The sequence below is a fragment of the Anomaloglossus baeobatrachus genome, chromosome 5 (assembly GCF_048569485.1).
Source record: "Anomaloglossus baeobatrachus isolate aAnoBae1 chromosome 5, aAnoBae1.hap1, whole genome shotgun sequence".
In the NCBI taxonomy this organism is placed as follows: Eukaryota; Metazoa; Chordata; class Amphibia; order Anura; family Aromobatidae; genus Anomaloglossus; species Anomaloglossus baeobatrachus.
Window position 1 is genome coordinate 555,491,720 of NC_134357.1, and position 20,472 is coordinate 555,512,191.

General features: G+C 43.1%; 2 protein-coding genes across 2 annotated transcripts in view; one reads left to right on the forward strand and one right to left on the reverse strand.

Moving 5' to 3' along the window:
- The window catches only part of LOC142312991 (uncharacterized), a 217,912-nt gene that overhangs the window by 52,791 nt on the left and 144,649 nt on the right, over positions 1-20,472 (reverse strand). The gene's annotated exons all lie outside the window — the stretch shown is intronic.
- LOC142312301 (uncharacterized) lies at positions 693-19,545 on the forward strand. Its single transcript, XM_075351234.1, has 2 exons — positions 693-781; positions 17,818-19,545. The coding sequence occupies exon 2, from the start codon at positions 17,886-17,888 to the stop codon at positions 18,684-18,686; it is 801 nt and encodes a 266-aa protein (XP_075207349.1). The 5' UTR covers positions 693-781; positions 17,818-17,885; the 3' UTR covers positions 18,687-19,545.

Genomic DNA, 20,472 nt, shown 5'->3' on the forward strand with positions numbered 1-20,472 from the left:
TGAGCCCAATCACGGGGCCTCCACCTCACCCCCCGATACATGAGAACATCAATGACCAGAAGATCCTAGAACTCACCTACAAGATGATTGAGCTGCTGACTGGAGAGGTGACACTGCTGGGAATGCTGGGACATTATACAGTAACGCTATGAAGGGATCGGGGGTGACGGTACCATTGTATGTGTCAGGTTCCTATAAAGTGTCAGGATGTCGCCGTCTATTTCTCCATGGAGGAGTGGGAGTATTTAGAAGGACACAAAGATCTGTACAAGGACGTCATGATGGAGGTTCCCCAGCCCCTCACATCACCAGGTAATAGACAGGACTAAATACACACGGCCTATAATTATCTGTATGTAAGGAATGAATTCAGTCCCTGTATGTGTCTCCTCCAGATCTATCCAGTAAGAGGACAACACCAGAGAGATGTCCCCTTCCTCTTCTCCCACAGGACTGTAAACAAGAAGACCCCGATGTTCCTCAGGATCATCAGGTAGATGGAGAGAAGGTGCCATGAAATCTCCCTATGATGTGTAGACGGCTGTGAAGGTCTTGTGCTCAGTCCTGTTTTATCCTCCAGTATTATATGTGTTATACTTGTGTAATGAGAGTGGTGGAGATGGCAGGATTAGAGCTGATCATAGATGGGACTTCTCCATCTGTCTGTGACTTTTACAATATTTGTTTCAGGGTGAAGATCTGCCCCATATTAATACTACAGAGACATATGTGAGGGGTGATGAGCGGAGTAAAGAGGAGATTCCTACAGATAACCGCCCAGGTGAGTAGTGACCACTAAATGCAGAGAAGTCACTGATTCTTCTCAGTCACCGGCTGTGGCTGCTTTATCAGGGTTGTAGTCCGGCCATATCAAATGGTTACCATTCTGCTGCTAGACCACCACATGCTCCCCCACGCAAAACTGTCCCCATTATTTTGGGCACTGAACGCCCTTCTGTTGGAGTGACATCTTTATCAGACAGATCTGACAGGTAGGATCCTCCCTATCCCCTGAAATTAGAAGTTGTTGAATCTTAGCTGCTCAGATCTCTAATCTGCAAAGCCGAATGACAGTGTACGTAGAATGTGCAGACAACTTAGAAAATCATGGGAAGAAGAATCTAATCTGTATGGTGGACCCCTAAGAGAAAGCGGAGGGTAATGATGCTGGTGATGTCCTAGAATCTCGGCATCTGATTGATGAATCTTCCTTGTCTCCTTTCTGTGCTGCTGAATGTGCTGTTGGATCGTTACATCTTTCTTGTCAAACTTCCCTTTTATGACGAGACACCATTCCATGAGCAGTGAAATTCCTACTTTCCGGGCAGTCGCAAGACATGTGAAATAGATCTTCAGCCTCTGAGTTACACATGGGACATTTAGAATATTTAATATTTCCGATCTCGGGCATAAAAGCTGGGGACGGTGTAACCTGTGAATTACCAGAAATTGAAACCTTCTCTTATGTGACCTGGAGAGGCAGATTCACAGAATTTAGAATTATTACTCATTGTTTGAGTGAATTCTAAGATCTGATTCCCAGAATTTAATCCCTTCTGAAAGTTGATTAAGCAAATATTTTTATAAGGAATTAATTCAACCGTTACAGATTTGAGTCGGTGACAAATAATCTGAACTGCAAATGGTGACAGTACTTTAAATTGTATAATCCTATGTATAAAAGGAGTCCTTCTTTTAACTCCTTCCCGACAAGTACGTCCTGGCGATCGTGCGGGATTGCCTCCAGAAGCTCAGCTTAAGTGACAGCTGAGCCCCGGCTGTCACAGTCATGGTTGATCTCCGTGCAAACCCTAGCTGTTTTAACCCCTTAAATGTCACCATCAATAGCAATCATAGTATTTAGGAGACTGGGAAAGGGAGTGAGCTCCCTGTCCGATCCGATTGGGACCCCTATAAGGGCCATGACATATCAAGGTCAAATGACAACCTCCAGATTACGTGGCTACGGTGGTGGCCTGTTAGACCATTCCTGCAGCATGGTGTATCGCTATTTTTCAGTTACACTGACAGGTATAATGCAGTGTCATGATTGTGTATGGCAATGCATTATACCAGCAATCAGACTAATAAAAGTTAATGTCTTATAGTGGGACTAGGGAAAAAAGTTTAAACAGCAATAGAATTGGGTTTAATCAAAGGGTTTAATCCGCGCTGCCAGAAGAAGATCCCTAAAGATCGATGGAGATTAAAAGTATCTGATTTTATTGTTCTACGTGTTTCAGAGTCATGTGTCTCCTTCTTCAGGAACAAAATCAATAATGTACATTACACAATCCATAGGGTCGATCTCTTCAATAGAACGCTGACATTCAAAAAGAGGCGTGAGGGTGACGTATAGTCACCTGACATGTCACATAAGGATACTTATCTTCATTATCAAAAGAGGAGAAACAGTCAATTATTATTATATAAAAGAGTTGAATATAGGTGAAGAGATTCATTGAATTTTAATAAGAAGAAATAATAAAATATATATAGAGAAGACACTTTAGTTCAAACCCGTATGCAGAGATTAAAAGATTATTAACGGAAAACTTTGATTCAGAGACTCCAAAGAAACGGTATTAGCCCTCAGGTCCATACAAGGGACAAGGAATACCTAAATTATTAGTTCGTACAAAAATTGAATATGTAAAAATTTTTGAAATAGTAAAAATCATAATATAGAAAAATGTGTTTGCTTGATAAAGTGGAAAAAATGTGGGGATGAAGAAAAGTTTATCATAAAATTATAAATGTAATTCATTTATTCACTCAGACTAAAATCTAAAATCCATTTAAGATTAATTTTAGTTTTCATAAAAATTAATATTAGATTTTCATAGAATCTACAATTTATTAAAAGTATAAATTATAATTGGATCTTATTACATTAGTGAGAGGTAGAAACTGAAATTATCCCATGACTGTGATTAAACTGCTGTGACTCCAGATAAGGAGAAATCTTCCCCTTCTGGGCAGTGGTCTGCGCAGAGGCAGAAAGATACTGCTTGGGTATCCAGCTGTGAGATCTAATGCCAGAAGGTTATAATACACCGAGAGGCTGACAAACATCAAAGGAACTAAAAATTCACAGCGTAAGGCCTGGTTCACACGTCAGTGAAAAGCACAGACGTTTTTCACTGACGTGTTAAGTACGCAATTGTCCCTTCGTGTACCGTGATTCACGGCACACGTGAGTTGTCCATGTGCAATCCGTGAGACGTGATCCGTACTCCGTGCTCACCTGTCCCCGCTCCTGCTGTCCGTGGTGCTGAAGAGTCCTGCGACACTACATTCAGCCACCGCTGTCTCTCACCTCTGCAGCTACTTCCGGGTTGGCTCTGGCTGCATTCATGAATATGCATGCCATACTGAGCCGCCTAGGAAGCTGCAGAGAGCAGAGGCTACATAGAGCGTCGCTGGAGCCAGGTGAGTTGAAAATGCTTTTTATTTTCAATATATGTTTTTTTCTGGTATGTGTTTCACAGACCACACCATAGGGTGTTCCGTGGGACATCAGTGATGCCAGAAAAAAATGGACATGTCTCTGTGTGGCAATCACGGAAACATGTGTACACCGCACGGAGACACGGTTAGTGAAAAATCACTTATGTTTGAACAGACCCATTGATTATAATGGGTCTGCGTATGTCAGTGATGCTGGTACGTATAAAAACTAGCACATACGTACCAGAATCACTGACGTCTGAAACAGGCCTAAGGGCTCATGCGTACATAACTGCTGAATTCTCTGGAGTGATTTGACAGCACTTGTGTGCGTCAAATCGCTGCAGAAACAGTGCGTAATGGATGCAGTTTTTTGTACAAAAAAAGCCGATTTCATGCGCTATGGCTGCTGCCCCCACCATAGACAGTGGGAGCTGGATCCAAAGCGCACAAATTAATTGACATGCTCATTTTACGATTTGGGTTAAAATTTTAGCACCCAAATCGCTGCATTCATAAAAGCAACGTGTGCACGTGTCATGCACAATCTTCAAAGATTGTGCAGGGGATGCAAGACACATGAATTAACGCTGCAGTGCAATACGCAGCGTAAATGCATGTCAGTACGCAACGTGCGCACAAGCCCTAACACACAGACCGACATGGACCTTGCAAATAGGACAAAAAATCCAGACAGGGGACCACCGATACCACTGGATAATACACCATTTCCTAAAATTTCTTGCCGATACCGCTGGATAAGACAACATTTGCATCCCCCTTTTCTTGTCTTTTCAGTTTTTATAACAATTAAAAAGTTTTGTAAAATTATTCTTTAAAAATCCCCAAACAAATAACAAACAAAATGAAAACAACATTTAACCAATAAACACATATATTTATGTACAAATATAAAGAAAACACAAAAAGAACACATATTTGCTATTGGAATCACCCGATCGATAAATCTGTGATACTAGTTAACCCCTTCAAAAAAACACCATAAAAAATGTGGCAAAAATTAGGCTTTTTTATCAAACCATTGAAAAACAAGTAAAATAAAACATGATTGAAAATTCACAAAGAAATAAATATGATATTGCTGAAAAGGTCATCTCGTCCCACAAAAAACAAGCCACCATACAACTCCATCAGCGGAAAAATAAAAAAGCTATAGTTGTCAGAATATAGTGATGAAAAATATATATTTTTTTTTCTATAAAAGAAAAAAGAATACCTGCACTCAAATCTAAATGCCCTGCTCTCTTATGAGCCACACAATGTGCTTAAACTACATCTAGCACCCACATGTTTTGCATTTATGTAATGAGGAGAGCTCGCCTGATTTATCAGGTGCGTGTCTCCATACATAAGCATGAGCTGGGCACAATGTAAGGGCACTACAATGTACAGACTCTACAATGTACCCGCTCAACAATGGCAGATTTGCCACTTGTTTCTGGAAAACACTCAGAGTAAAAATAATCGAACACCTGTGGATAAATTCACAGACATTTGTCATTTCCAAAATGAGGTCAGTTGAGGGGTGATTCTGTGCTTCTAGCACTTAGGGACTCTGTATAAGGAGTCCAGAAACCATTCTAAAAAAATCTGTACTTCAAGGGTCAAACAGTGCTCCTTTCCTCCCTCGCCAAGTCTCGGCGTTTGACTAAACAGTACTGTACAGCCACATATGAGGGATTGCCATGCTCAGCAGAAATTGTGTGACACCTTTGGTGTCAAGATGATTACTTCACCCCTAGATCAATTCATTGAGAAGTTTATTTTGTAAAATGGGGTCACTTATGGGGGGGGTTTCTGTTGTTCTGGCACCTCAGGGGCTGTGTCAATGTGACATGGCATCCACAAACCATAACTGCAAAATCTGCACTGCGATATGTTGCTCCTTCACTTCTGAGCTTTGCACTGTGCCTCAAAAGTAGATTTTGACCACATATGGGGTATTGGCAAACTCAGGAGAAATTGCACAGCAGATTGTAATGCTCGCTTTCTCCTATTTCCACTTTTGAAAACTTGGAGCCAATCAACATTGTACTGGAAAAAATGAGAAATTTTCATGTACTCAGTCCAATGTTATTCAATTCTGTCAATCACCTGAGAGTGAAAAATGTTCACTGCAACCCTAGGTAAATTCCCCCAAGAGGTGTACTTACCCTAATGGGGTCAATTCTGGGGGGTTTCCACTGTCTAGGCACATTAGGGGCTCTGCAAACGCGACATGGCATCTGCAATCTATTTCAGCCAATTTTGAGTGCCAAAATTCAAATAGCGCGAATTCCCTTCCGAGCCCTGCCATGCGCCAAACAGTTGATTTCCACCACATATGGGGTATCCCTGTACTCAGCAAAAATTGCACAATTTGTATGGTCTGTTTTCTCATATTACCCTTGTGAAAATAAAAAATTTGTAGCTAAAACAATATTTTTGTGAGAAACACTATTGTGAACGTGGAGAAATTCCAGCCGTCCCTTCTCTAGAGCTGCAGCTACAGTGTGCTGGGTCAGGTCATCACGTAATCACACACAACACTCCGTCACCGCAGGTTCTGTGGTCTCCGTGTAGCAATGCCCAGTATCCAGCAGCTCTAATCTTATTAGGCTAAACGATCTCCTTTCCAGAAAGCAGCTCCTGCCAGACTTCCCACAGAGGGGAATATACATATGGAAACAGAAAAGCCGATCTAATGGAGCACTAATAAGCAAAAAGGGGACCAAAGGTTTTTTTTTTTTAGAAATTAATCAAACCTTTTATTAATGGTCCCTTAAGCCACAACACGTTTCGACAATCAGTTTGTTGTCTTCCTCAGGTGATATCAACTTTTAAAAAATGAAAAAAAAAACCTTTGGTCCCCTTTTTTCTTATTAGTGTTCCATTAGACCGGCTTTTCTGTTTCCACCTTGAGCAAGTGATTGGCACTCTCACTGGCACCCTGGACCTAGGAGACCCTATTTAGCAACAAGAGCAGAAGCCTAATATTTCTATGATGGCCCGCGTGGACCCTAAGCCATTACACCCTGGGAGCTCTAACACCTGCCTGACACCAGCTCCATGAGCCCTCACCCTCAGGCTAGCCCCCTTCTGGAGTCGGAACACTTGGACATCCCTGAAGGCCATCAGAGGTCAGCCTCAGTACAGGCTTCATGGTGTGACCCCCCCCCGGATGATGTAGACTGCAACTCTCTTCCGGGGTGGTCGTTGGGCTCATCCTGGACAGCTTCCCTTCCTCACCCAGCTGGGTCTCTCGGATGAGAGGTACTGGGATCACCAGTTCCTAAAGCGGCAACAGATCAATTGAGATCTCCCCAAAGAATACTTTCAAGTGAGAACAACACTGTTTCCCCACAGAACTTTGGGGAGACCCACTCTCCGCCTCGGGGGGGGGGGAGGGGGGGAAGTCAGGATCGACACGAGAGGGCCCCAGTTCCATTTCGTGCACTGGAGGTAGACCAGGACTAGCCTCACTGGAAGATCTACGTCTCATTATGCAGTCCAGCCTTACCAAACAGGATATATCCACTTTAACAACACAAGTTATAGCCGAATGCAAGCGGGTGTTTGCTCAGTTTCTGGGTGAGCTCTCTACCCAGAACACCAAAGTAAACACCATCTCTCAGGCACAAGATTCAGCTGAATTCTCAATCAAACTCCTGACAGACACAGTGTTTCGCCAAGCCTCTCAAATGCTCGAGCATCGACAGAACTTAATGACCTTGAAAACTGTAATCGCAGAAACAACCTTAGGATTTGGGGTCTGCCTGGGTCTATCACTCCGGCGGACATCCCGTTTGTTCTAACCTCGATCTTTAATAGCGTCCTCGGTCGTCACAGGGGCACACATAGAGATGGATAGAGCTCACAGGGCCTTGCGCCCGTCTGACCCCAAAGACCCTCGGCTGAGGGATACAATATGTCAAATCCATTTTTACGCTATCAAAGAGGACATCCTTCAAGCATTCCGCAAAAAGCAGAAGATCTTGCACAATGGGCACGCAGTCAGAATTATGCCGGACCTCTCTCGGTTTACTCGCCTCCAATGTTCAGCAATCAAGCCTATGCTAGACATCCTTCATGAAGGGGACACCCTTTCAGGTGGGGGTTTCCCTTCTCGCTTACTGTGAGAAGGGGTCAACACTCCTTCACCCTGCGCTCACCAGATGATTTACCAGAATTCCTCTCTGGCCTAGATTTACCCAGCATATCCCTACCAAAGTGGACGGAGATGCTGGGAGGACCAAACAGCTGCCCTGGTCCACGTCAGGCTGTGCCTCAAAAGGATGCCAATCGAGGCGCTCACCATGGCGGTTCAGGTTATTTGGGAGGAGAGGTCCCCCTATAGTGCTGCCTTAAAGGTTCCAGACGTTACTTGGGACTCTAGCGGGAGTAACCTTGCTGTTTCAAGTCATCTAATTGTTTCATTTTATATGGACAATCCCACAGTCATATATCGTTAACTGTTTGTTGGGATTCTGAATAGCTTAGATCTTCTTGTCCCTATGCTCCAGACACGCTCCTAGTATTTTTCACCTTTTCTCCCCTCCAATAGATCGGGCGCCGCTGCTTGGCCCTTTGGGACCATCCAAGCTCCTCTTTACTGATAATAGTATTGTAGTTCTGACGGCGGAGGCTTTACCTCTGCTTTTTTGTTTCCATGTTATTTTCTCTCTCTTCTTTCATGTAACCCTTCTTTCTCTTCCCCTCTCCAGCTCTGGTAGCGGGAATCCGCTTCAGCATTCCTCTGAAGTACAACTTGCAAAATCCAAATGGGTGCCCTGAATGTTGCATCATTTAATGCCAGGGGCCTCTATACTCCAAAGAAGTGCTTGTAGATTCTTCACCAGTTTCATCGTCGAAAGGTACACATTAAATGTTTCTGGGAAACGCACTTTAAATCTAGTAACCCACCAGCCATTAAACATAGGCACAATACAACCTGGCATTTTGCCAACAACCCCCTCTGCGTGGTCCAAAGGTGTAACGATCACCATTCATAAATCCCTCATACACCAAACCATAAACTGCACCATAGATTCTGATGCTAGGTATCTGGTCCTCACACTATCAAATTGAAGGCCAAGCATTTACAATTATTAATTTATACGCTCCTAATTAGGATCAGGCAAACTACAGTACATCCCTGGTCTTTTTGACTTGATTTCCCCACTAGCCATTGGCACAGTTAGGCTATGTGCGTACGCTGCATTTTTCGCTGCCTTTTTGCATGTATTTCGGGTGCGTTTTTGGTCTAAAAACTGCATGACTTTGCTTCCCCAGCAAAGTCTGAGTTTTCATTTTTGCTGTCCGCACAGTGCAGTTTTGTTGTAGGTGCGTTTTTGTGGTGACCACAAAGATGCAACATGTCAATTATTTCTGCGTTTTTCATCCATGGAATGCAGAGGAGAAAAACGCAACCCAAAAACACAGCAAAACACATAAAAAACACATGCGTTTTTACCGCGGGTGCGGTTTTGTGCTTTTTTTTTAGGCCAAAAACGCACAAAAACGCTGTATCTTTGTGGTCAGGAAAAAGGCAGCGTGCTCACATAGCCTTATTCTGTGCTCAGACCTCAATGTCACATTAGACCCAGTCCTAGACAATTCTAAGAAGAAATCACACATCTCATACGCAGCCATCAAACGGATTAAAAAGTCCCTTTTGCGGATGCCACTGGCAGATGCCTGGAGAATTCATCATCCAGCAGAGACTATAGTTTCTATTCGCTGTCCCATGGGTCCTATAGCAGGATAGATTATATCCTAATACAGCACAGTGTCCTTCACTGGCTCTCCTTTACTAGCACTGGTAATATTCTATGGTCCGACCATGCCCCGGTATACTGTTCCCTTAAAGTGCCCTCCTTTTCCAAACCATCTAACCCTTGGCAATTGAACGAGTCGTTATTTCTCGACTCAACATGCGTGGCAGAGGTTAAAAATCTATTTCTAACTGTATCCTGGATAATGAGGTAGATAGCACTGCCCACCATATAAAATGGGAGGCTCTGAAGTGTGTGCTCCGGGGCTGTGTTCATTAAGAATGTCACTAGGCCGAAGAAAGAAAGAGCCCAAGAACTTTTTCGCTGGCCTTGCAGATAATAAGTAAACTAGAAATGGCACATAAACAAGCTCTTTCTAATGAAACTCTTAGGTGCCTTCTGAAGGCTCGACTGGATTGGAAAAGATTATTAGAAGCTTCTTTTAAGCGTCTCCTCCAGGTGGGCCGGAGCAGGTTCTACGAGTGTGGGAATCGACCCGGCAGAGTGTTGTCGAGAGCATTGACAGCTAGAATCTCTCAAAACCATGTCCCCTGTATTAAGAACTCTCGGGGGGTTATGGTAAACACCAACCCAGAAATCCTTGATGCATTTAAAACATATTACGCCAAACTGTATAATTTACCATCCCATAGGGCCCCACCCCTTGGTCTACTCTCACCTTTTCGCCCCCTAGATCCAGAGGCCATTGTGGAGTTGGAGGCCCCCTTTTCGCTACCAAAGTTGATCGAGATGATTGGCGATTTTCCTGGCAATAAAAGCCCTGGCCCAAATGGCCTTACCTCCAAATTCTACAAATTCTTCTCAGAGCATTTGTCTCCAGTGATGTTGGCAGCCTTCAACTCTGTGACTGACTCCTCCCCCTTTTCCTGCCACTCTACCTTAATTTCCGTTATCCCCAAATCTGGGAAAGACCCTAAATTATGTGCAAGATATTGGCCGATCTCGCTGCTAAACATTGACCTGAAAGTGTACGCTAAGATACTGGCAAAGAGGCTAAACCCTCTCTTGCCCAAGCTAATCCACCCAGACCAGGCTGGGTTTGTGCCCGAGCGGGAGTCTCGTGATAATACTATTAAAACCATAGATATCATTCACTATGCCAGCACCAACAAGACTCACCTCATGATACTGTCACTGGACGCAGAGAAGGCCTTTGACAGGTTTTCATGGTCTTCTATCGCCCAGACTCTATGTAATATCGGCTTGTGTCCCGGGTTCTTATCCAAGGTGATGGCACTTGATCATTCTCCTTCGGCCAAAATAAAAGTTAATGGGGCACTGTCTGAATCGTTCTCCATTGGTAATGGCACGCGTCAGGGCTACCCTTTGTCCCCCCTGCTCTATGTGCTGGTGATGGAGCATCTCCACCATGCAGTACGAGAGGACACGGATATCCGGAGCATGAGAGTGGCGGGGGTAGAATACAAATGCTCGGCTTTCGCTGATGATTTAGTGGAATACATTACTAGCCCGCTTGCTTCTCTGCTGCCTCTGATGTCCGTGATCCGGCGGTTCGGAGATTGGTCTCATTTTAAACTTAATCTAGATAAATCGGAGGCGCTTTGGGGTTGCTCTTCCCCAGCAGATGGAAGAGTAATTAACATAATTTTCCCTTCCATTGGTCCCCTAGAAAGGCTACAGGCTTAGGAATTTGTATTCCCTCAGACCTCTCCAGATTGTTTTTACTTAATTTCCATCCATGGCAGGCTAAACTTGAAAAATGACTGGCGGCCTGAGATTACTCCTGGTTTGGTAGAATCAAATTTCTCAAGATGACGGTCCGTCCCAGATTGCTCTATCTCCTCCAGACTATCACGATATATATTCCCTCTCCCTTCTGGCCTAAGGTGCAGCATGCCTTCAGAGGCTTTGTGTGGGGCTCCAAAAGACCGAGCGAGACTCAGTTATGAGGTTCTTACTCATCCCAAACTGGCCCATGGAACCCAGCTGCCCAATTGTAAACGTTACTACTTTGCAACGATCCATGCGCAAATAATCAATTTAACTCACTGCCATGCTTCTAAGTTGTGGGTGCATATATTGCAAGATATGTGTCTCTTACCGGTGGCTACACCCCCCTGGACCTGGCCTTCCCTCACCCGGGGGAACATTCCCATGTCCTCCGTTAAACTCTGAAGATTATTCATACCCCGTCTATTAAGGGGGTCTTAGTAGACACTAACAGACCTCTACGGCCTCTGTTTGGCTCACCACAATTTCCGCCTGGAGTCTCCACGCGCTCATTCTTGAATAGCTCAAGATAATCTCCTCTACGCATGTGTGGCGCCCCTGAGGCTTCAGTCTCCACAGAGTATTGCACCCAAATTTGGGTGTAATACTAAACCCGGATACTGAGGAGGTCCGTCTCGGTTACACCACTACACACTCAAATACACAACAGGTTGCCCTGTTCCCAATGGGGATTGGGCTAGAGTCGGGTAATAAAAGGGTCGCTGACAGAGTGTCATTTACAGGATGCCCTCAAATAGGGGCCCCAGTTCCACTAGCTTAGGACCTGGGAGGGGGGGGGGGGTGCAGCCAGCAGGGGTAGTTTGGAATCACAGCAGTTAACAAAACTAGTGAGCCAGCCACACTGAGACAGGCAGTCTAGAGGAGTTCTCCAGCAGGAGAGGAAGGTGCTACAGTGGGAAGGAGGAGAAAGTTCACATGATTGCCACGGGGAGAGTGAATTTGCTCCCCACGGAATCGACACCACATAGGGCAGCAGGACCCCAGGTAACATCATACTTCACGTTGGTTTTCCGGAATCTGCCTGGACGGAGAAAATTTTACGCTTCCCTGACCACACAGCACCCGACAGCACATTGCCATATAGGATCCAGGGCCTTGCTTCAAGCCGGAGCCCACATCGGAAGCACGGCACCTGCATATAGGGACAAGAGTACCATACTCGTGAAAACCCTGGCCCCATGTAGCTTAAAGTCAGGGGATCCACTGACAGGCACTTTAAGGAGGGAACACATCGAACACCAAACCGGACTGATCTATAAAGGGATTCGGGTTCAACGGAGCCCATCACAGCAAGGGACCGGTATTGCCCGAGCCAGCGGCACAAGACCAAAAGTGAGTAAACAACCTGGAACCGCAGCCATAGACTCTGACTCTTTATTACCGGTACTGCCGCTCCGCACCGCCATTACAACTTCCCCTCATCATCCTCCCCGGGGCCTGCTCCACCTGTGGGTAGTGATACCATCCATAGTTGCTACTACTATCCGCCCTGGAGGACACATGTATCATGTAACTCCTAGAGGTACCCTTCTTTCTTTACAGTCTATCTTAGGATATCACCCTGCATCGGCCAGACATGTCTTTGAATACCTTCAGCTACAACACTTTTTCTCCAGGCTTGCAGATAAAACTGCCTTTGTGAGCTCTCTCACAGTGTTCGGGAAACTGTGTATTGCCCCTTCAAAGCTGTCCCACACTATCTTGACCATCTATGCCCTTTTGACTTTGGAGGGACAGGGAACCCCCCACCCTCTCCTGCCCCACCTTATTGTAGGGCCTGGTAGCTGCAGCTCAATACCACGTTTACACAAGAGCAATGGGTTAAGTGTTTCTTTTTGTCTCACAAATCCGTGATGGCAACGAGATCTTAACAGACTAGCTTCAAAATTGTGTCCAGGTGGTACCTTGTTCCGGTGACCTTGCATAGATAGTTCCCAGGAGTTTCTAGTCTGTGCTGGAGATGTGAACTGGAGGAGGGAACGATGACCCACATCTGGTGGTCGTGTCCGATTCTGAGGGCCTTCTGGGAGGGAGTGCTCAGGGTGGTTTAAGCCATAACAGATGTCTCAGTACCAGTCTCATCAGAGTCGGTGCTCCTGTTCATGTTCCCAATGTCGAAGGTGGCATATAAAAAAATCTATATTACGACATATGCTACAAGCAGCCAAAACAATAATTCCCCATCATTCGTGATCGACTGCCCCCCCCCCCCCCCTCACTCGAGGAATGGCTTTCAGAGATCTCCCTGTCCCATTGCATGGAGACATTAGTAGCCCAGTCTCATCAGGAGCACTGTTCTGTTGCAACCAAATGGTTCCATTGGGAGGCCTTCCTCTCCTCTCCAATGTACCAGACGGTACTGAGATAGCGGAGAAATGAGTGTCAGATTTCTATGCCCCCTCTTGGCGGTTCCCTGTCTTAATGTCATTAGATTCACGTGCTCAGAGTTCCTCTATCCCTACTACTTTTTTTCTAGATTTCATCTTTCCCCACTCTTTTTTCTTCTAATTCTCTTTCCTTGCAAATTATCTGTAAAAGGTGTATGTCTATGTTCATTCACTCAACTTTGTACATTCATGAAGGCTACATGTAAATGAGTGTTTGTTTTCTCTGAAAATCAATAAAAAGTTCTTTCTATATGTCTAATATTTCTTCAAGAAACTCATCTGACAGAAAATATTGGCCCCTACAATAGTTTGGATTGCCGAGAGCCACCGAGCCACATACTCTAATTACTCCAGATGTTTCACCTCTAGTTACTAAATCACTGACGGTGAAGGCTGTCGGGGTAGAGGACGATAATTTTAGTAGATATGTTATGGTCTATAGTCACAGCTATCTCTATAGTAGTTCGTACCGAAGCCGCTCTTATTTCATGGCTTTTCACTGCAACCAGTTTTCTGCTCCTATCCAGGCCTCATTTCTCCAATCTCAAAAAAAGAAGATTGGGTGCTCTGGAAGGGTCCAACCCCGTGCAGACAAACATAATTTAAGCCAGGCACTCCAATGTTAGAATTGAAAAGAAAAATTTGTTTATTTTGTGGTTCACAGTAAATAGTTCGGTTCAGTAACGTTTCGGTCATCAAGCTGACCTTCATCAGATGAACTAGTAAATACAAAGACACATACAAGTATATAGAGAATTAACAGAAGACAATTGACTATCCGTCATGAAATAAAATGTCATATATACAGAGTGATGAGTCTTTCATCACTCTTGTATGTGTCTTTGTATTTACTAGACATCTGATGAAGGTCAGCTTGATGACCAAAATGTTACTGAACCCAACTATTTACTGTGAACCACAAAATAAACAATTTTTTTCTTTTCAATTCTAACATTGGAGTGCCTGGCTTAAATTATTTTTATTTCCATTTCTCCAATCTGACATCTGTCACTTTACATGATAACACCTTTGTATTGCTTAATCTGATCCCAGTGTTGCTGAGAATTTTTTTTTCCTTTTCCATAACACATTGTATTTTATCTTCGTTGTAATTTTAAATTCATTTGTTTTCCATTTATTTAAAAAAAAGTCTAATATTTGCCAAAAAATAGGAATTAGAAGTGATCAAACATTGCATTTGGATGCTCTTAAAACAAATTGCGATACCACAACATATAGTCAGTAAATAGCATTTACCAAATTCTACTTTAGTTGAAATGACTACTGTGTTTTCCCAAAAATAAGCCCTAGTCGTAGTTCAATAATGAAGTATCCATGTAGCTAAAAAAGTTAAAGAATACTGCAGGACATGACATGAAAAAAGTGTATAGGATAGGCACCCGGAAAAAAGAATAAAGTTTATTGCACAAAAATTAATATCAAAACATTTTAAAAAAGCATGCTGGTTCTTTAAATATTAACAAAATTAAATGGATGGGTGGAGTAATCAAAGGGACTAACATGTAATCTCAACCCTATTTTAAAATGTACAATTTTTATTAATATTCATTAAAATACCATATATCCACAAACAGACGCACAAACATAAATGGATCACATTAGCCTTGTAACCAAACAAGGAATTTATGTATGAATACACACTCACTTTGGGAAGTGGAGGGATACTGAATTAGCCCTATAAGGGTTACCGTTCCACGTTGGCTTTCCCTCTCCCCGACCCTGATAAAGGGATAAGATGGAAAGCCCTATAATGGCGCTTGCGCAATACAATATATATGAGTTCCCAAGGGGTAAAAATCTTCCCTATGTCATTTTTCTTGGATCAAGAGGGTATCATTTTACTGATCCATAAACAGGAAACCCTATGCATAATAATAACAACACCGTACAAAAAGTATATAGGTTCCATTCCTTATATTGTTATCTTTATACAAGGTAATGATCCATAAGATTATTTACAACCAAACTTGTTACAGGGTGGTATACCCTAAAAGCATGTTACAATCATCTACATTACAAGGGGCTCAAATAGTTTCCCCATTACACTACAGAAGCTAAAGACAATTGGGATGCAAACACCCCTGCAATTTACTGCAAAATAGAAAAGGTTGCTCCAATCACATACAATATAATATAACAGGGAGAAAGGATAAATTACTTCCCTGAAAAGCAGGAATCCAGGCCTGCCAGGCCTCAACGCATTTCTCCTTTCCCTTCAGAGGTTCATCAGGAGGCTAAGGGGAGATGGCAGCGGGTCCTGTTCAATAACAATCCATGGCTGTAAGCAGCGTTCATGTGCATGAATGAGGAATTTAAAGCATGGCACCAGGGAAAGGGGCGGTCATGTGAACCAATCAGACAAAAGGACTACAGTGTCTGCAAGTTGCAACTGCGCATGCCTGGAAAGACAAACGCTAAATGTCAATAACACACACTGCGCATGCCCCGTAGACCACAGGAGATAGGGCGCATAGAGGTCCAGGGGAGTGTCAGTGTAAGATAAAAATCCAGTCATAACATAGTAGGAGCGGCCATATAAGAAACATGTTTATGTGTCTGTTTGTGGATATATGGTATTTTAATGAATATTAATAAAAATTGTACATTTTAAACTAGGGTTGAGATTACATGTTGGTTCTCTAAATACTCTAAGGCGGGCTTTGCACACTACGACATCGCAGGTGCGATGTCGGTGGGGTCAAATTGAAAATGACGCACTTCCGGCATCGCATGCGACATCGTAGTGTGTAAAGGCTCGATGATACGATTAACGAGCGCAAAAGCGTCGTAATCGTATCATCGGTGCAGCGTCGGCGTAATCCATGATTACGCTGATGCGACAGTCCGATGTTGTTCCTCGCTCCTGCGGCAGCACACATCGCTGTGTGTGAAGCCGCAGGAGCGAGGAACATCTCCTATCGGCGTCACTGCGGCTTCCGTAGGATATGCGAAAGGAAGGAGATGGGCGGGATGTTTACATCCCACTCATCTCCGCCCCTCCGCTCCGATTGGCCGCCTGGCGTGTTACATCGCTATGACGCCGCACGACCCGCCCCCTTAACAAGGAGGCGGGTCGCCGGCCAGAGCGACGGTCGCAGGACAGGTGAGTCCATGTAAAGCTGCCGTAACGATAATGTTCGCTACGACAGCTATCACAAGGAAATTGCTGCTGCGACGGGGGCGGGTACTATCGCGCTCGGCATCGCAGCATCGGCCTGCGATGTCGCAGCGTGCAAAGTACCCCTAATACTGCAGGACACTTCATTATAGAGAGCAGACACCCCACATGAGAGAGAAGAAAGAAGTCCCCACAATCAAACTCAATAAATGCCAAACAGGAGGATCTGCAGTGGAACGCACACACACATCAGATCGCACACCCAGACACATCAGATCGCGCACCCACACACTCACCACATCCAGCGGTACTGATTGCTTCTGGTCGGCAGACAATGCTGAGATGCAGTGCAGTGAAGCGTGAGGACCTGTGGTGGAATGCATGGAGGACCCACAGGTCCTCGCGAACCACTGCACTGCATCCCAGGATTCTCTGCTGGCCGGAAGCAATCAGTATCTCTGGATGAGGGGAGTGTGTGTGTGTGTGATTTGTGTATTTGAGTGTCTGCCAGAGCAGGGAAGGACCACATGGAGCATACCTGCTAGGAGCACATGCTAAAGATCACAAGAGGATCTGGGAGCCACGCAGACAATGATTCTCCTGGGAAGGTGGGGGTCTGCATTTTTTTGGGGGGGTAAACTTTTCCCCAACCGAGAATATGCCCAACCACGAAAATGAGCCCTAGTGCATTTTTCAGGGCAAAGAAAAATATAAGACAGTGTCAGATTTTTGGAAAAACATGGTATTACAGACAGTTTCTGGAAATTAGCATGGAGTGGATGTTGCATAGTGAAAATGGTAAATATGTTATTTTAGTGCCCAATACATAGTGCCCGGCTTGTGCTCCAGGAGACATGCAAACTGTAAATATCTATCTTGTTTCTTCCCTGTGGAAATGACAAACGTGGATACTAACAGTGCAAGGCTGAGAAACATCAGACATTTGGCTTTGAGAGGACAGATTTTGCTGGATTGGATTATGAGGCCAAATCTCTTTTCAATAGTCTTTCAGCTACAACCAATGTGAAAACACTGTTTTTCCACTGACGGAATAGTCGTTTTTTTTTTGTAGAAACTTGGCCTAGAAAATATTATTTGGGGGGATTATTATTTCAATATTTGGGAGGAAAAATGAACAAAGATGGTTGAATATCATGGTCTACTGTTAGATTGCGAATTATTTTTGTTTCAGTAAATAATCATACTTTGCTATATAACTCACAATTTTTTCTGCTGTTTTACAAATTATATACTTACATTTTTATATATTAAAAACAATTTTTATTCTTGGCAGATGTCTGTACCAGGAGATCAGAGACACAACTGACATCTTCAGTTTTTACATCAGATGACCTTAACATCATGCAAGATATAACTGAAGTGAATGCCATTATTCCAGATATACCATCTTCCCTTCAAAGCAAAAATCTATCATCTGATTGGTTTAAACAAGTCTTACCTTCTGATTCATCACAGACTATTAAGAAAAATATATGTGGCAAAAGAGTCATTGAAAATCAAAGAGCTCTTACAGCAAAGAACCCAGTTTCAACTCCAGAATTTAAAAAAATCCATAAAAAAATTCACACAGGGGAGAAAAGATTTTCTTCAGAGTCTGTTAGTTACCAGATAACTCACACAGAGGAGAAGAAATATTCATGTTCAGAATGTGGGAAATGTTTTTCACAGAAATCAGTTTTTGTTGGACATCAGAGAACTCACACAGGAGAAAAGCCATTTTCATGTTCAAAATGTGGGAAGCATTTTACCTGGAAATCAAATCTTGTTAATCATCAAAAAATTCACACAGGGGAAAAGCCATATTCATGTGCAGAATGTGGTAAATGTTTTAGAGATAAGTCATGTCTTGTTGATCACCAGAAATGTCACACAGGGGAGAAGCCTTTTCCTTGTTCAGAATGTGGGAAATGTTTTGCAGGTAAATCAAATCTTACCACACATCACAGAACTCACACAGGGGAGAAACCATATTCATGTTCAGAATGTGGGAAATGTTTTACAACTAGATCACAAGTTGTTAGACACCAGAGACTTCACACAGGTGAGAAGCCATACTCATGTTCAGAATGTGGGAAATGTTTTACACAGAAATACCATCTTGTTATTCACCAAGAAATTCACACATTGAAGAAGCCTTTTTAATGTTCAAAACCTGGGAAATATTTTACAGATAAATCAAATCTTCTCACACATCACAGAACTGACACAGGGGAAAACAATTTCCATATTTAGAATGCGAGAAATATTTTACACACAAATCTTTTTGAACATCAAAAAATTCAAACTGGTAGAAGCCATTATCATACCTACAAGTTTAGAAATGTTTTACTTGAAAATTGTAATTTGTTCACCACTAAGAAAAAAAATCACATGGGAAGAAAACATTATTTGACAAACTGAAGAAGAAAACACAAGAGACAATAAAAGTAAGGCAAGTAAATAAACTTAGAAGTTGCATTAGGATTATAATATATAGTTACTAATAGACATCTGTTTTCTAAAAATCAAATAAAAAGCAGTATTCCATGTGCATTGAACATTTCTCATTGTTATATATTTGTATATTCACTATATGGAGAAGAGTATTACAACCCTCCCCCCAAAAATGCCCAACATTCCTCCTCCCTCTTCTTCCTAACTCCCAATCTCAGTGATCTGCCATTCATTACAGTTACTTTCAGCGCACAATCTCCATGTCTGAACAATGTCTGTAACTTCTCTATACTACAATAATAAACATGTTCATATTACAAATTACTATTTACATCTACGATCCATTCCTTCTTTGTGGGAACATCTGGTGTGATGGAGTTTTATAATCACTTTCCACTAAGTTTAGTAATTTTTCCATCATCATTGGGAACTGACTCCCTTCTCTATTTCCCAATACACATATTATAGGTTCTAAGGGGACTCTGATTGTAAATACTTACTAAATTATCCCAATAAGTTGACACCCAAAATTTGCACTTTAAAAAGAATCTGTCATCAGGATTTTATACCACAGAGTAATGACCTGTATACAAAGTGACGTTAATTCTGAATAACTACTTTCTAGTAAATAAAAAAAAATTTGTTTAAAAGAACTGAGAGTCCTCAGTAGTTGATACCTTTTAATGGCTAACTGAAAAGATGGTAAGCAAGCTTTCGAGACTACTCAGGTCTCTTCATCAGGCATGGTATAACAAAATCTTTCTAGTAGAAATGTATTTATTTTTTTGTTTTAGAGAAATCCATAGCTGAAATTGTCTGCTAATGAATTACAAGTACAGAGGGCGGACACTGTACTTCCAGCTCTATATACCTATAATGGACCTGTGGTATAGGGTTGTGCCCAAAAATATAATCCTAATCAAAATGTTTCATTGTACAGTCGCACCAAGTGAGGCCTGCTGAGTGGGTAGGGCTGCAAAGTAAGTGCATAGCATAATTGAACACAAGCTGTATGCCAAGGCCCAGACACAACATGCTGGAGGTCTACTATACTGAAGCTCTCTTTTGACCATAGTCCCCTGAGGAATAAGCATATTATGAAACGCGTTGGGAGGTCTAAGAGCATATCAGGTCAGATGGTTGCCAATTGAGGGGTATTGTGAGGCTGTAATGGTTTGCCCCCCCCTCTATATATTGGACAACTGTGTTTTCTTAATATCTTTTGAAGAGTCTACAGTGAGTGTTGTCTACACGACTCTATTGTCTATCTATATATATAATTGCCTTATTCTGTCTGTCTGTCTGTCTGTCTTGCTCCAAAATTGTGTCACCGTGACAGTGTCCTTACAGTGACAACCGTCGGATTGGCCGCTGGGCTGGGCCTGGCCCCGCCCCTCCACATGGATTGGCCGCTCGGCCTGGCCCCGCCCCCCGCATGGATTAACTGTTTGGCCAGGCCCCGCCCCTAGCACGCGATGCCCGCTAGGCCACGCCC